Source organism: Malurus melanocephalus, unplaced genomic scaffold (genome assembly GCF_030028575.1).
Source record: "Malurus melanocephalus ecotype Western Australia unplaced genomic scaffold, MMel_1.1 scaffold_71, whole genome shotgun sequence".
Lineage (NCBI taxonomy): Eukaryota > Metazoa > Chordata > Aves > Passeriformes > Maluridae > Malurus > Malurus melanocephalus.
The window spans coordinates 2270215-2287948 of record NW_026623303.1 but is presented as its reverse complement, the minus strand read 5'-3'; the positions used below and the strand labels follow the sequence as shown (position 1 = coordinate 2287948).

Sequence of the window (17734 nt, the reverse complement as noted above, 5' to 3'; positions counted from 1 at the left end):
ATATTTCCACAGAGTTGCACTGAGAACAGATACATTCTATCAAGAGTATTTCTACAGTTTTAAAATATCTTTGAGTTTTTCATTCTTAGATTTCAGAGACTGTGATGCTTTTTCGGCACGCAGCAARTCTTTGCTTTCCCAGGCTGCTGTAGGCCTATTGCAGCATGAGATGACACTGCTGAGAGGGTGGGCAGTAATTTCTGTGGAGCTAACRCCTCCTCCCAGAGCTTCAAGTTTGGAAAAGACCCACTGTGATTATAGAAGCCACCTAGACACAGGTGAACTGAAGCAGAGAATCAACGATTTCMAGATTACAACTCAGCAGATTTTAGGGGAAGAGGAGACAACACCGTTAACCAGACCCTCCATAAGGCCCCCCTGGGAGGGAGTCACAAGGACCTCAAGCCTCTGGCTCTTTGGTCTCCCCAGTGTGGCAAGTGAGAGGACTGCCACTTGGGTAAACAAGATGCCCAGCCACTCAGCTGGCATGTGGGCTGCTGGCCTCTGTAGTCAGCTCAGGCAGTGAAATGGTTGTGATATGGAACAGCGAGATTTTTTATTTGTTTTCCACGTCTAGGTTAGAATATTCATCCTGCTTTTTCTTTCYCTTCCTGTTACACATGGGTGTGCTGCTTCTGCCTGTGCCCCAAGAACTAAAGCTGGTCGAGGCTGTGGGGCAGGGCCCACAMCAGGCTCTTTCCATCCTACTCCAGCCCTGCCCATGCACCCCGCCTCTCCTCCAAGACAGGCAAGCAATGTGTCACTCTTCTGGGACTGCCTCTCTCTTCAACATTTGCCTTCAGCAAATCAAATTGGAGACATGCTTTTGGAGCTGAAGCTCCAAAGTTAGGGATCAAACAYAAGAAATATAGAGATTGTTCAGGGAATTATTTACGGAAAATGTTTCAGCACATTTTCAGAGGTTGAAGGCAAAAGTGTTTGTTGGATTAGTGTAAAATCCACYCAAGGAAAAGGCAAGAGAAATAACATGCAAAAGGCACTTCTGATTTGCTCATATGCTGTCTGCCAGTACTGCAGGAACTAGGATAACAGTTATAAAGGGTTTCATTTGGGACTGACCAACTTCAGGTCCATCCCAATCTGCTTCAGCCTCCTGCACGGTGCTCAGGATGGACTGTCCAAGGTAGAGGCAGGACGGGACCCGTGGCCGCATGCTGGCCGACGCAGATTGCAGAGCACTTCAACCGTGTGYCATCCTAACCCCACCAGTGGGTTTGCTCTCAGATCTTCTCCCTAAGCCTGGCCAGGGCGCCTAACGAAATCAACACCGAAAAGAGCGAACACTTATACAGCACTTGAGTTAAAAAACAAAACAAAACAAAAACTAAAATATCCCTGGTCTCTGCTTGACATCAACCCCGCTAATAACTTAAGCGGAGTTACAGCCCTGTGAAGGGTCGACGTGTGCCGCCAGCCCCCTCGGTGAGGGAAGAGCCGGGGCAACCAGGCCGYGCAGCATCGCCCCGGCGGGCGCGGTGCTGGGCGCGGGATCCCGGCGCACAGCCCTTCCCTCCGGCCCCGTGCCGTGATCGGCGGACCCGGGCCAGCGGCAGTCGGGTGTCCCCGACGTGGTGCCGCCGGGCCAGCAGACGGCAGAAAGCTGTCAGTCGCCGGGAGGCGTGCGCTGGCTCCGGCTGGGACAGAACACAAAGCTGCTGGACTCAGAGGACCGGCTGTATTTGCATTCCGGCCCGAACGGAGTTCCCCCCTTCTCCGCCCCCCAGTCCCGAGTCACAGGGGAACAGAAAACATGTTCGTGTTAGTAGCCGATGGCTTTTATTTTCACTTTTTACGGAGATATGACACATATACAGCGATGTTTTCACCGTACGAAGGACAAGGACTGCAAAGAAAAACACCTTGTCCAGCCAGTCCACTTTAGCTGCTGCGACTGGTCTGGCACTTGTGTGAGGAAGGAGGAGTCGGGGGCTTAAGAAGAAAAGAATTAAATTCTCGTCTGATCGCGTTTATTTAAATAAATATAAATATAATTTTTATATAAAACTATTCACAAACAGCCGTCCCAAACGTAAACGGCCGATCTTTATGTCTTTTCTTTTTTATTTTTTTTTAACGAAGTCCGTCCAGAAGGTTCTCTACAGGTTTTAGTTTGCTTTTCATGTTTTTTATGTCTCGCCTTTCAGTTTCAAACGCGTTTGTTTTTTTTCCTTTAAATTGCCTGGGGGTGTAGAGGGGAAGGTACCCTGGGCCATGCCAGCCCTGTCCCATGTTACATTTTAGAAAGAGCAGGTGCCCTCTCCTGGGGTTACATAAATAACGTTTTAGTTGAACTCTCACGACTAAAACATTTACATTCCGAAAATATATTTATATATATCTCTCTCTATTACTGAAAATGGATGACAATTAACCTCCGCGGCTGCCCTGGCCAGCCCGCCGCAAGTTAGAGGGCTGCCGCACCCGGGCAGAGATGCCAGGTAAGCCGCTGTCACCTCGCTGTGGGCTGGGACCCGGCGGCRAGAGCGGAGCTCCGAGCCGGGCTCATAACGGGGAGATCTCTTTGTCTTCGGTAGCCGATGAGGGAGATAGAGACTCTTCATCCTCCGACCGGGGGTAATGCCCTTGGCTGGTGTTGCACTTGCAGCCCCCGTGCGAGTTTCTCTGGGTGCCTTTGCCTTCCTTCTTGTGCTTCACCCTCCTGTTTTGGAACCAGATTTTCACTTGCTTCTCGGACAGGTTCAGGTACGTGGCTATCTCGATCCTCCGCAGCCGGGACAGGTACATGTTGGAGGAGAATTCCCGCTCCAGCTCCAAGAGCTGGGTACTGGTAAAAGCAGTCCTCATCCGTTTCCCATTTTGAATTTGGCTGGATTCGGACCCTCCTGGACGGGAGAGAAACGCGAACTTCAGCGGGACAGGGGAAAGCGGGGAGAAGAGAGAGAGACAGAGAGACACAGAGAGAGAGAGAGAGAAAAAGAGGACATTCCCCAGCAGCTTTCCGACCCGGGACTGCCGCTCTCCCTTGGRGGCACCCCTTCTCCCGCTGCCCCCCTTCCCGGCGGCCGCAGGGCTCCTACCCATGCCGAGGCAGTGAAACCTCCGGGGGTCGCTGACGCTGTAGGTGGTGGCGGCGCAGGCAGGTGGGTGATGCGCAGGATGTCCCAGGGCGGCGGCGGTGGCGGGCACCGAGGCGGCGGGCGGCGGGTGCTGCGGCGGGTGGTGAGCGTGGCCGGTCCGCGGGCAGCACTGGGCCTCGCCTGCGGCGGCGGGGAACTGGCTCTTGAGCAGAGGGATGGCCCCTCCGCCGCCGCCGCCGCCGCGGGAGGAGTGCAGGTGCGAGGTGACACAGAGCGGGCAGACGCAGAAGGCGCCGCTCTTTCGGGACGGGCAGCCCGGGCCCGACACTGACATGACGAGGGGGGAAGGCATGCTGAGAGGGATGAAGAAGTCCTGGCCGTGATGATGCTCAGGAAGGGACGGAGCCGGCCTCGAGGAGTCTTTGATGATYAAGGAGTCGACATAGAAGGAGCGGGACATTGCGGAGGGCTGCGAGGCCGGGGGCGGCTCTCCCAAAGTCGGTTTTTTCCTGCTTGGCCAAGTTGCCACTGAAGTCCTGGCGAGTGGAGAAGGTGCTTATGTTTGAGAGCTGAACAAAAGGGTCCCTGGAGAGGGCTGGTCTTAAAGTCCCCCCGCCTGGATCCCCTGCGCCGGGGTTTTATATCAACTATTTAAACACGTGATGGCTGAAAGCCTCGCAGATCTAAATCTCCCCGGCTTCCCAGGCCGGCAGGAGAGGCTGCCGGGGGGGGACCAAAGCGGGGTGGGGTGGGGTGGGGGGGGCAAAGTGTGCATGCTTGCTCGTTGCCCGATGACTTCACTCCTTTGCCTCCGCCTCAAATAAATTATAGGAGCAGAGAAAGCGGGGAGGGGGTGGCTGCCCCGCTGCCCCGTCACACGTCGCGCTCGCAGGCATATCCCTCTGTCAACACACCCGGGATGCTGGGCATAAAATTAATCGGAAGGAGGTTCTGCTCGGGGCTTCTCCCCGAGGAGAACGCTCCTTTCCCCCGCCGGGAAGGGTAAGAGAGGTGAGAGCAGGTGGTGCGCTGAAACAAGCGGTTCAACACCGCCCCCCTCACCCCCAGTAAAATAACATCCAAAGGTCAGTGGATCCCATGGAGGCCYGGAGCCAGCACCTTTCTCCAGTCCRGCCCACTCTCTGMACTCAGGACTCGTTCAGGAGGCCCTTTCTGTATCAGAGGAGTCAGGGACTCAGATGCAGCCGTAGATAAAAAGTTAGAGATGGCGCACATTTGTGTGTCTGCGCATGCATATGCATGTAGGCTGTGTTGGGTGGCTTTTTTTCCTCCTCGCCCTTTTCACCTCGAGTGAATCTTGCCAAATTGGCAATTACTGCAACGGACAAAGCCTTCAAATATCTGGACACTTCTCAGCCAAACGGTATCAAAACGGAAAACTTCCAAGCGAACTTCCCCGCCCGCTCCAGGACTGCAGTGCGCAGCGCTAATGAAAAGCGAACATGTCAGGGAGGGATTCTTTGATCTCCACCAAGTTTGCTGAAGCAATCATTCAAAGTAAAATTGGATAAACAGCTAAATACGGTCGGTGGCTCCGAAGCATTTCAGAGTGCATTAAAAAGCCAAGGTATTCGCAGCATATTACGCGATTTTCCAATGACCTGTTTTATGGGAGTTTAAGAAGACACTTATCGTTAATAGAAGGACGATTGCGTTCTTGTTTAGCAGATGCGAAGCGGCGTTTGAAACAGACTGCGGATCCCATCCCACTTGACACGGGAAAGGGAAGTGACAATTGTGCTCTAAAGCAGAAAACACAGACTACGCCTGATTACCAGAGGCTGAACAGAAACTCGAGAGCGCAGCAATAGTCAAAACGTGTTCAGAAGCGGTTATCGTGCGCAAGGGCCGGGCCRGGCCGAGGACATCCTACAAGCCCTCCCGCGCACCCACTCTCCCTCTGTTAAACCCAGCAAAATAAAACCGCCTTCTGATGGAGCCGTCATTTCCTCGCCCCTGGGACCAGCGAGGCTCGGCAGTGACACTGGAGCCTTGCGAAGAAAGGGGCCAGGTTTCTGTGCTGTGCTATGCTGTCCCGTCCTCGCCCTCATCCCCGTCCCCATTCCCATCCCCAACCTGCCGCGGGCAGTGTCGCTGTGCGGTCCCCCTGAGCAGAGGTCGGCTGTCCCCCAGCCCTGTTCCCCTTTCCCCCCCGCACCTCCCCGGACAGGCACGATGCAACGGCGGTTTTAGGGACACTCCACACTCGGTGATCTGAGGATTTATGGATAGCAATTAAAGTTTTATGAATTGCAGCTGAGGCTGGTTATGTGGCTATTTGAATGTGATTAGAATTCAATTAGAAAGTGTTTACCGGCCGGCGGGGGCTCCGCAGTGTAAACAGACAGCTATTCCAGCAATGCGCTAATCCCGCGTCTTGTGACAACAATTAGGGGCTCGCGGGGTTTAGGCGGGTCGGCTCCAACCTCACCTACTTTTTCCCAAACTGCTGCCCAGGGCTCAGCCGAGGCCCCGCAGCCGCCAGGCCCCRCAGCCCCAACGACCGCTGCCCGCGCCGCCACTGAGAGCCTGCGGTTCGTGGCCCACGGGAGACCCGGGGGCTCTGCCTCCTGAGCTCCGGTGGGGCCGCTGAGATTCTAGTCACGGTCATCGTGCACAAGCATGGCATTTTTCGGTCTGGCTCTTCCCGCTTAAAGTAAAGTATGTCTGGAGAAGACTTTAACCAATATATTAATTTTATTTTAATTAAAAAAAAAATAATTTATTTAATTTTTTGTTTCCTTTAGGAGAAGCTATTCTGGAAAATGAAAATAATAATAGCAATACTAATACAACCCCAAACCTCAGTGGAAAAAGCCCTCTGCAGTGATAGAGTAGATCTGGGGAGGGGGCTGTCGTAAGGGAAGGCAGACAGACCAAGAGTCGGATCAAAATTGCAATTTGTAATTGTTATAATAAACCAAATGTAGTGATAAAAGAGAGAGAGAGAAATCACTAAGAAAAACCCACCCCTGAAAGCCAGAGCAAGAAAAGAAGTCATTTGAAAGCAAAGACATCCCAAACCAGGCGGAATGATGCAAGGCGTGCGCCCACATCACATCGGCCTCGTTACAATTTTATTTTTCAATAATTCTGTCCGATAAAATTTCATTGTCCATTAAGTAATCCCCGAAATGAGAGCTCTTATGAGCCTATAATGAGCTCTAATTGCTACGACTGGGAGAGCCACGTGGAAGGATTTAGAAGGTATTAAGCAGTTGGGTACAGAGCACAGGCTGTTACCTAGCCATTACTTTCATAATTCAAGGAGAAAATTAGTCCTTTTAAGGGAAAATCCTTTGATTCCCTTCATTCTGCTCGGGGTGACAGAGTATAGCTTTGTCTGCCTTTAGTTCAAGACAGTGTAACAAATGAGAATGTAACGAAATTGCCCCCTTTTGAAAGTGTTCAAAAAGAACATCAGAGGCGCTCCCCTGGTCCGCCGAGCGCAGGACTGGGTGCTGGTCCCTCTTTTCTTCCAGATGTCTCTAACACCTTTATGTAGAAGAGATTCACGGCTTAAATGACAAAAGCAACTCTTTCTCTTCCCTCCCCCAACCCCCGCAGCTCCCGGCAGAAGAAAAAACCATGCCCGCCCGGAGAAAGCGCCGGCTTTCAGGCGCGCATCTCCGCGGAGTTCACGGGACGAGCTGCCTCAGTGGAAAGTGCCGCAGCCCGGAGACACGTTTCGTGCAGAAAAAAAAAAAAAAAAAAAACCAAATAAACACCAAAACCCAAACCAACAATCCCGAAACAACCCCTGCAGAGCAGCCGTAGTCGCAAACATCACACCGGGGTGACATGCGGTGGCCCTGGGCAGGGGCTGTTCTCTAACGGAAAAGTCACGCTCARAATAAAGCCGTGCGTGGGTAAGCCAGCGGCCGCGGGCTCCTGCGCTATCATTGCATTAATTCACTTGTCTAACATTGATTTCCTATTAGTTTCCAAAGTGATCGGCGATCCCGATGCCGGCCTTTCTGGAGTGAACGCAAGCAAAAGACAGGACTCGCCCCCAGCACCCATTAAGGAGGTCATTATAAAAGCGTGAACAAGTCTATTAATGTTTTATTGAAAGCGCATCGTTAACTTGTATCCATCCTTTTCTGAAAGTGGCATTGTGATATTGCTGTCTGTGGCACATCTTACCCAATATAGCCCGAGATTTCTCCATTATCTGTAACCAAGCAACACTTTCTGAATACCAAAAATTGAAAAGAACCGCTTAGTCTTCAAGAAAGTCCTCAATAATAGTGGAAAAGAACAAAGATCCAGGAGACAACAAAATGCCACAGGGGTGACTTTTCATGAGCAATTATCTCTCATTAATCAGAAGAACAGCTGCAATATTAATTTTCTCTCTTTCTTCCTCTCCTTTCACAGTCCCCAACATTTGAATAATCATAAATTTTGATTTCATGGAGCAGCAACATTGCCAGCCACTTCCAGACACAAGCTACCTAGGCAGGGCGCACGCTTTGCACATAGCACTTATTTTAAGGCTGCCAAAGAATAAACTGAAGAAAAGAAAAGAGAGGAAAAGTCTGGATTGCTTCCCCCCCCGCTCCCTTTGCCTCGGAGCACGGATTAAACCAGCAGCCCCTTCCCTCCACCCCTGCCGCTTTCACTCATGGAAAGTAACAGGCGAAAGTACCGAGTGTCTGCGCCAGCTTCAAGCGTGGGAGTTTCTACAACCTCGCTGTCCATTTAACTTCCAAACATGAAGCCAAGCGTTGTAGATCTGTCCAAAGAGACAATCTTTGGGCGTAACACGCATTGTGAGACATCAAAAGGCCCTGGCGTTATGCGCACTGAGAAACGCATTCAGCACGAAGGGTGCAATGCCTCTCTTTTCAGGGGCTCAGCCGCGGATTGTTTAACAAGTGACGTCGCCGCGGCAAGAAAACCGCGCTCTTCCGAAGATAAGGATGTAACATTAAATCTCGCTTTTTTTGGATTTCAAAGAATCTCATTAATGGCAGGGGCCGGCGSCCGCCAAGCCGAGAACAGGAGTCGTGCCCCGGGATTGTGAGCGCTCAGTGCTGCCTGCCCAGCTCCTCGCTGCCTGGGGGAACAGGATAGAGTTGAGGCCGAGACCCCACCACCCCTCAAACTCTGCCCATCTTCGGGCATCCGCCTTTCTCTCCTCGGTCCCAGAGGACAGGGGCACGAAAACTGTCTCCGGAGACGGGGTCGCAGCCCAAGGGTTTGCAGGCTGACTGCGGGCTGAGGAGTGATAGGGCAGGCAACTTCTCCCCTTTACCCGCAGATGAAGATCCTCGGTGTCATTCACTTCCGTGAGAGATTACCTTTGCCTCCATCCCCGGTCATAAATTACCCCACCTAGACTTGGCACGGCAACTCCCTCTCCCCTCCAGGAAATTGGGCCGTTTCCGAGGAAATGAAGGGGTGCCCCTGCACTGAGGAAGGACAAACCCCTGGCAGCCCTTTCCGGGACTGCCCAGTCCGGCAAGAGTCCCTCTTGCCCAGTGCCTTCTCACACCTCGTGGAGTGGGAGTGGTGGCAGATGGCAGGACTCCAGCTGGAGTGGGAGATACCCTTCTCTCTAAGAAGAAACCTACTACTTTTTGCAACCCCTTTGCCACCTTTGGAAAGATGACGCTGCTCCATGCTGTTGCTGCTTTTCACAAAATTACTCTTTCACATGATTAGCAGCAAATTTCTACATGAGTGAGTCCTTCAGGGCAGCTATGATCATTTGTATTTGCATGAGTGCTTCRAAAAGCTCCAACAGCAGCCTTCATCTGCTCTCTCCCTTCACAGCYCAATTCAGTGCCTTTTGCTTTCACCTGCAGGCCTACAGTGACAACTGTCTTTCATATAATGACCAGACAGAAGGCTTAATTCTGTTATACATTTTGTTTTGAGTGGGAACTTTCATCATTCACTTTGGGAGGCTCTTCCTAAGTCAATCAGGTCTGCTCATATATATTCAGGTGTGGGACTTAATTCTCTCCGTCTTCAACCCTCTGTAAAAGAGTCTTGGCACTTTGATTAGTTCCCTTCAGTGTCAGGAAGCAAAAAACTCTTGTCTGTGTCTCCTCACCATAGCATTCTACAAGAGAGCATGTGAAGGAGACAGAAGAAGAAAATGCCCAGAGGCATTGTTACTGAGTCTTGTCTGATATTTCTCTCTGTCTGTCCTTGCCATGTCTCTAGTACTCTTCAGGTATGGGTCCACAGGTATCAGGGCACACACTACAGGCAGTCAAGATTCTGGTCTCATTACTGGCCATTGTTCACAGCTGTAACAGCTAAAATTGCTAGCTGTTACACGTGACRTGTGTGAGAGAAAGCAATGATAGTGTATCTTAAAGGGGATGAAGTTAAACCCTTGCAGCAGCCTCATTGAGGTTTTATTTTGGGAGATGGAGTTGAAACCCCAAGGCCATGTGAGTCAGAACAAGGATTCAAAATGCTGCTGTGGACTCTAGAACACACCAGTCATGACCTGGTTAGGTTTCACAGTGATGTACCACAAATCAACTCAAGAGTGACACTTTGTAGTAATACAGGCCCCAATCCAACAAAGAACATGAGATTCTATGTAATACTAAACATCCCACTCCATTTCTATCCTTGAAATTCAGGTCTTGTGCATTTTAATCCTTAGGTGTCATGGTTAGGTTGAATCATTCTGCTTGACAGTGACAAAGAAGCAGTCTTTTGAGTTTTCTACCAGAGGAAGTGCCACATTTTTAAAAGCCTGACTAACAGGAATGGACATTAAATGCTGCTTGTGAGAAAAATGAAGAGGTAATCAAACATACCATTATATTGTAGGAGATAACTATTTCACAGTCCGAAAACTATGTAAATTTTGAGTTCACTTTACGTAGCCTAAACAAATTAAATTGTTATAATTTATTTCATTTTCCTGTAATGAAAGTATGGATGYGGGATATTCAAGAACTGTAGACTTATGAAGGAATTACCTAATGAGAGATGATACCACTTCTCTAAATTCAGAAAGCAGAGAGGAATAKAGTTATGATGGAGTTCCTCAAGGATAAGTCTCAGAAGCAGTTGAATTATTTAGTTTAATTTGTTTTCTTGCCACAGCCAACACGACTTCACTATTCATAGGAAAGCAATGAAGTCAGTACCTGTGGAGACTGGAGTGCCATACTAGAAGAGATGCAATGACAAAGCCAACTTGAGCTAGGAGCTTCATGGCTGAATGTGACATTGACTGGGGCACCTGGATGCATTAATCCATGTTTACAAAGCATCACTGCGCTATGGTAAGGCAACAGGTATCACAGAGCACAACAGACAAGGGCATTGCACTAAGGAGATGGAAATACTCTGCATGTGGACTCTGAAACATGCCAACCATGTGTGGGGAAACCCAAGAGGATGGTCAAAGCCCATGACAGTGTGCATGGAGAAACCTTGTCCGTGATAGCAGTTTGCCACATCCATCTCAGAAAAAAAACCCCCTAAATCTGAGCATATCTAGTGAGAAGTACAGTATTAGAGGAACATGGAACCTCACGAGAAGAGAAAACTCAAGAGAGAGAGGAGATATGATTGTTGCTTATACCAGTGAGATAAATATCTACAACAGAAAAGAGCTACCCCATCTGAAGAGGAACATCATCACAAGAACAGGTGGATATACTCTGGCCATGTAGAAACTTAGCACAGAAAAGAAGCAAAACCCCCTTCTAACCGAGAGAAATTAAGTTCTGAAAGTCTTTGTGGGATTTACCAATGGGAATATGAAATAGAAGTAGTTTTAAGAGAAAACTTGACACATTTCTGACTTTTACATAGTAGTCCCTTTAGTTATGGGATTCGATTTTTTTTCTGAAGACACATGCAAACACTTAACATCAATTTTTTGATGATGACTTATTTTTTAGTTGTTGATTACTTGAGTGAATCTGTTATCTAAGAAATATGCTGGATTTGTACTCTTAAAAATTAAGGTCCACAGAAAGCCTAGAGCAAATGTGGAAGCTGTGCTCTGCTGCATCCTTCCTGCCTTCTGTATGCCCTATACCATCCCTGTTCATCGCCTGTTTAGTGTTCTGGACACTGCCTTTGCTCCARGAGGAACTGTCACTTTTGTTTGGGTTTTCCCCCATTTTTACATTTGTTGTTAAGATGTGTAATGAAAGCCATATGTGCCAAGGTTTTTTCACATGTCAGAATAAACTTTGGTCTGATTTTGATGCAATCTGTAAACCTCTACAAGAAATAAACCAATCCTCTCATTWCTTCAGTTCCGTTTTCTCAATATAGTCTTAGCTTTTTGCCTGAGCAGCTGTGATGTGAAAACAAATATCTAATGCCTGTAGCTGGAATCGGCTCTTAATCATACTCATCTTTTTGTATCCTCAATTTAAAATACAGGAACAAATCTGAAAGTTTCAGGGAGCAGAGCCTCAGTGAAGTTCAGGCTTGAGGTATCCTATTCTTGCTTTCCTATGAAGAAGGTAAAATATTAAAGAAGGATACAATACAGGCATGTCAAAATGAAATCAAAATGAAGGTTTTGATTTAAAAAACAATTAAAAGTTTTRCCTAGGCTGCCTCTTCTTGTTTCTCATGAAAACATTGTCCAAGCTTGTGTTTTAAGCTCTCTGTTTGAAAAATCATAGAAWCAAAATAATTTCACATGTTTTATGACCTTGAATAAGTATATTAGTTTGAAGCTCATTTTATATACTGTAATATTGAGGCTATGTCAAAATCTAATGGAAAGGGAATGATATAAGCTTTGAAAACAATTTTATAAAGTTCAAAGTACTCTTTTGGGAAAGAAAATAAATAAATAGATTAAAATTAAAAATAAAAAAAAAAAACCTCAAGCCAACCAAAGAACCTGAAACAGCATGAAGCCTCTGAAGAAGGAAAAAGTATTGAAACCTAAAGTGGTAGAAGATGGAACCATGAAYGTCTAAGTTACAAATTTATTGTGCAAAAAAATTACTATGATACATTGACCAGATGAAAAAACATCAGCCAAAAAGGAGTCCAAAGTTTTAAGAGTAGTTCAGACACAACTGTGTCCAAATTAGGAGTCTGTGTTCCCTCTCTTGCACTTCAGCTGAGCCAAAGAACGAATATTCATGTTAAAACATGTATGTGTCTAGGATACAATTAATGCTACAGTGTATAAGAGTTGTGACTGTCTGCACTCTCAGACATGYTAAGACAGACCAGCCACAAGTCAGAAGATGGAAAGGTTTGAGTAAAATACTACTCTCAGTTCAGAGCTGTAAGACAGAATAACTCTGCAGCTATCCTGWATGGTGCAGTGGGAGTAGAATTTGGCCTGGTGTTTTCAAAGGTTAGTTAAACAAAATATGACCTTTTTCAGGCTAGGGGAACAAAAGAGGTCAGCTCATTCTCCAGAGCTACAAAAGGCCTTTCAAGGATACTAAAGAAATAAAAATAAAAGCCATGATCACACTTCCTAGATGCACACACAGAAACAACAGTTGTATGTTAAGATATTGCCCAGTGGAAAAAAACCTGGGAGCATCCCAGTTCAYAGAGTCCTGCCAATAATTTACCAACTGTGGGAAAGATGTACATATTCAAACAATCAGTTTGTCCAAGGTACCAGAGCGAGCCAGTTGCAGAACTGGGATTTGACCCAAAATCTGCTATTTTTCAGTATCTTGCAGTACATAACAGTAAAGAGTCTGCTGAATCTGATTATACTTTACTAACTCATTGGGCAAAGGGAGCCCAACGCAGCTTTCCTATTCCATTGTGGGTAAGAACTTACATAGGTTATTCTCCTGCTTGCCAGGACATCCTGGTACAAGCTGGCCATTGTGTACAAACAGATCAGTTACCCAAACTTCACTGATTTAATTGTTTGCTGTGGGCTGGAATTGATGTGCTAGTCTTTTTGAGGGGAGCAAAACTCTACTGTCCCAAATGAGATTCCCAAGTGAATCAGATCACAAAGTGCCTTTAAACCAGATGTGCAACTCTTTCCTCTGCTGCTTCATCACACACATAGCAAGAACTGTAGCACTCACAGAGTGATGGGATAAAGTAGAGATTTTCTCTGTGCTGCATCAAGTGATGCTTAGGGTGAGACTGCTAGCAGCCAAAAATGAACTCAAAGGAAGTGGGTCCTGAAGAAAGGCAAATCTTTTCCAATGTGTCTCTTGCTTTGAAAGGAAAGTAAGTTTATTTTGAGGTCGCAGTTATTCCCCTCTCTCACGCTTTACCACAGAGGTTGGAATTGTTATTTGCTCTYTACCTCCCTTGTGGAAATCTTGCACTAGGAATGTAAGATTCCACTATAAGTGAGTTTGTCAACTTTAAACAACTCATAATAAGAATGTCTCTTTTTTTATGCTTTAAGATTTGTGCTCCATACTATCAGAGAGAAAAAAAAAATCTACTTGGAAGCAGAAAGGATGCAATTTTAAAGATGTTCAAAAGGAAATAAAATTGATATATCTGAAAGAAACTGGTGCTAGAATTCTCTCTTTGCTTATATGCAATAGGAATGAACATGTTAGCATTCCCAGATATTAATGAACTTGAAAGTATTCGGAGGAAATCTCAATTGTTCATGTTTTGATGATTTTCAATGAAAGACATCCTTCCCTGTTCTCCTTAGATCAACATTTGTCACAGTAACTAATGAGGAAGTAATTATAATGTAATTTGTCAGAATAATCTGACAGGCAAAGAATTATGTTCTCAATCCTAAAGGACTACATAGTTCTAGTTTTCCAACAGAATGGGTACATGTGGGTGGCATAGCAGAGGGTATTTGCTTTTAAGCAGGATAAAAACTTTTGCACTTTCTATTCTCAAGAAAAAAGGACAAAGGCATTGCCTAATTCTCTAAAATATGTTACATGAGGGCATTTCACCTTAATACAGATTAGTAAATCTTATTTTAACAATTTCATCATATAAAAGCTACTTCTTTTTACAGTGACTTTGAGTTTTATAGTTCAGTTGCAAAAGTAGTCACCCACTGTTTCTTTAAAACAGTGAGTAAACAATTTAGTCGTTCAGTCATATTTACCAAGAGGAAAACAGCTGTCYTCAGAATAAACTACAAGAAGGCACYGAAGGATGGAAAAACAAAGAAASAAGGAAAAAAATRCATTCATTCAAATCCCTGTTGGTGCTCAGGGAGGTGTGATTGTTCACTCAAATAACAGCTAGAAGAGGCCTACATTTATCATYGACCATTTTGATTTGGGGTATGTTTTGGTTAATCTTGTTTAGAATAGAAGTTGACCACAGCTTTACCCAAGTAACAGCAGAGGACTCCGCCCACATTATTCCTTTATACCTGTTCTTCTCACTTCAAACAGATACTGTTCTTAAAGGTGATCTTCTGAGGAAAGGATTGATRCTGCACATTTGCCATTTTAAGAATGTCTTTAAAACCTAGAACTTGCTGTTCTATTTGTACATTTATCAGATTGTGTTTACATTTTGTTTTAGTGGACTTTACGCTTTTGGTCTCCCAGTACTGAATAAAACCCCATTAGTTTCAATACCAGATTAATCTCAAATACAATGAAAAACTTTTCTTGTGTGTTTCAGTTTAATTGATGTGATTATAGGAAAAAAACAMCCCAAAAGCCAAGCATCAAAGATTCTTATGCATTTGATTCTAATATTGATAGGAAGAGGAGAAACAAATTGCCATGTATATATATTTCATGTCAGTGTGTCCGGCAAGAAGAAAACAAAACCCAGTGTAATGCCTAAAAAGAGCTGAGTTTATCTTGCCTGCAGGTTATGTGAAAGAGAAGTAGATTTTTAAATCAAGCATATCACAAATTCTTTATGGATTAGGAGATTGGCCTTCAGTAAAGTGATATCATTTGGTCTTCAAAAGAGCAGGAGTATCCAACTCCACCCATCCACAATTTCAACAGACTTGAAACTACAAGGATCTACTTGTCATTTTGTTACGTTAACGAAATTCTGAAAAGAAAGTATCTGCTTTACTCTTTACATGCAAACTATGCTTTCTGTACTTTATTACTTTTAAAGAATCTCTTTCAGAAATACTATTTTCTACATAGAGGTATCTKTTGAACTCGTCTCATGAACCTCATGCAATATAGGAAGCTGGACCAAAAGGAAAACAAAATAAATTTCTTGACAAAAGGAAAAAAGGCTAATAAAAAAGGACATGAATTGGAGCTATTCAACATACCTTTTTACTCCAAGAGCTCACTCAATCCTGCATCATAAAGTCAGCAACAAAATCTGACTTACTGWAACGGTTTGGTGTCAAGACTTCCCTTTGATTTTTAGAAAAAATCAAAAATAGAAGCATAGAAGCATAGAAAATCTTGGTTAGTTTATTTGTGGTTTATAGGGATTTTGCAAAATAATCAGTTAATCGGCAAGAAATGACATAATGAAATTGGTCAGAGAAACAAGAACAATCCTGTGACTCTAGCAGTAAGTTCTGCTGTATTACTGGTAGCTATATACCTGTTCCTGACTTTGCCTTTCCACACTTCTACAATACTATAACTAAAATACTTCAAATTTTAATCTTTTTTAAAATTTTATATTATTTTTTTAAAACTCAAGATGTAGTTGTCACCGATGCCATTAGTAGAAATGTGTGCATTATCAGATGCACTTTATCCAAATTTGTCAAGAGCAAAGGGACATTAAGCAGGTCAGAGGAGCCAACCCAGAGGTGAGGGGCTCTGTGTCAAGGGAAGGGACTGATGTGAGACCAGGTCTAAGAGAAGAGTAAGCAAAGCACAGCCTGATGTGAACACCCTTAGAGGTTTGCTACAGTTCTGTAGCTTTGCTAAACTCCCTCTGCAATGTATATTATTTCTATCTTCTCTTCTCTGGCTTCTGTACCATCCTACCCTTTCCTGCTTGCCCCCTTCCCTTGCTACCACCATCCACTCTTGTTTTCCTTCTGGCTACCTCTCTTCTCTTAATTAATCAGGGAAAGAGAAGCTGTTCCTGCCAGCTTTGCTTTGCTGTTGAGTGGTGGTAGGAGTTCAAAGAACAAGGTTACGTYTGCACCTGCTGCTTGTTCTTTGATGCCCTGTTGCATGAAACAATTTCCTTCAGAAGTTCCAACAATGTACTAATTAACAAAGTAAAAGACAGGGAGAAACAAGACAACGACTGTGGGAGGAAGGAGGTGAGTAACAACTGAGATGATGTCAGAGGGAAGCAGTGGAAAGAAGCAATGACAAAGGGGGAACTGGGATAGAAACACAGGAAAAAAAAGAGGGACAAACAATAAAGGAAACAAAAGTTAAAAAAAGCAGAAATCAAAAGAGAGGGAACTGGAATGAAGAATTATATGAAATTAAATTATTTAAAGTCCCCTCTAGATTACAGTATGCAATTATGACAGAGCAACTCTAAGGACAGTGAATACCTCTGTCCGAGAGATCTGTACATGGTATCAGTTCTCCCCTAGTGCAGCAAGGAAATTCACTGGGGAGGGAGGGCATTCCTACCTCCTACCTCCTCCTGCACAATGCTCCTCAAGCTGGACTTTTAGCCTACCTTCTTTATTTAGATATAAACTGAGTCAAGTGGCTTTAAAATGCAATGAGTATGAGCTGGCCTCTCTCACTGTTCCCAGAGAAAGAAAAATGAACTGTAAATGGGAGTCCCACCCTGTAGGTTCAGAGTAGACATCAAAACAGTCACGAACAAACTCTGTGATGTAAAGGCCTGGACTCAGAAGTGTGTGGCTGGTGGCAGGGCAGGGCTGGCACATAGCAGGGACACATCAGCAGTGGAGAAGGAGTGACAACTCACAGATACTTCTTGAAAAAGAGGAGAGGCCCACCTTCTTCAGTGTGTGGTAGAACAAGCTGCACAAAATGAGGAGTTTCCTTGCTGCCTATGCGGTTGGTCCAGTACTGCTGAGCCCAGTGCTGAAGGCTTTGAGCACACCAGGTGCTGTGAACATATGCTGAAGCACCACGGGCACTTCAGCCTAGAAACTTAGAACTTCCACATCATACCTGCCACAGCTCTTCATCTGTTTAAGACTGGCACATACCAAACAGCTGGTATGGAAAACTGCAGGACCATGGAAGCAGCATTTGTTAGGCATCCAAACTGCATCTGAAGTGATGAACTGATTGAGTGTCTTTAGATTTTCTTTCTCTTTGTCAAGTCCACCAAGTGAGCTAACCAAGCCTATTGTGCCACACAGCACAGGGATCTTGGACCTCAAACAGCTSCTGGTCCCTGCAGCACCGCTCTAAGGGCTTAAGTGTGATGTATCAATGTTGTTTCCAAGACTACCAGCATGGTGCTGCTGTGCTGCACAGCATTAACTCTGATTACCTGTCTGCTGCTGTGAAACAGGTATCTGAAAACAAACTGGTTACCAAATTCATCTGTAGAGTGATGTATAACAAGGAGGCATAGCTTCACTGAAACTACTGGGTTTTCGCTTACTTTTGCCAGTATTAAATTTGGTCAATTTTCTCATTTGCAGGACTGTTAGAACTAATGAGACACCAATCCTGCTAAACCAAATTTCTATTTRTGAGACATGTAAGAAGAGCAACAAGATAAAAACTCCATGCATTAAGCATGCTAGTATGAAAGTACACTAATACTCAGGAGAATTTTGTGTTATTCTGTAGAATTCTGTGGTTTAGGAAATGAAACCTGTTAYA

At 45.3% G+C, this 17734-nt stretch overlaps 1 protein-coding gene across 1 annotated transcript; it reads right to left on the bottom strand.

The window, feature by feature from the left end:
- Nucleotides 1–1819: 1819 nt before the first annotated feature.
- On the bottom strand, nucleotides 1820–3519 carry GSX2 (GS homeobox 2). The gene is made up of 2 exons (XM_057366815.1): nucleotides 3060–3519; nucleotides 1820–2864 (listed from the first exon to the last, which is right to left on the bottom strand). Exons 1-2 carry the CDS (start codon nucleotides 3517–3519, stop codon nucleotides 2524–2526), a joined length of 801 nt encoding a protein of 266 aa, XP_057222798.1. The 3' UTR covers nucleotides 1820–2523.
- Nucleotides 3520–17734: the final 14215 nt, after the last annotated feature.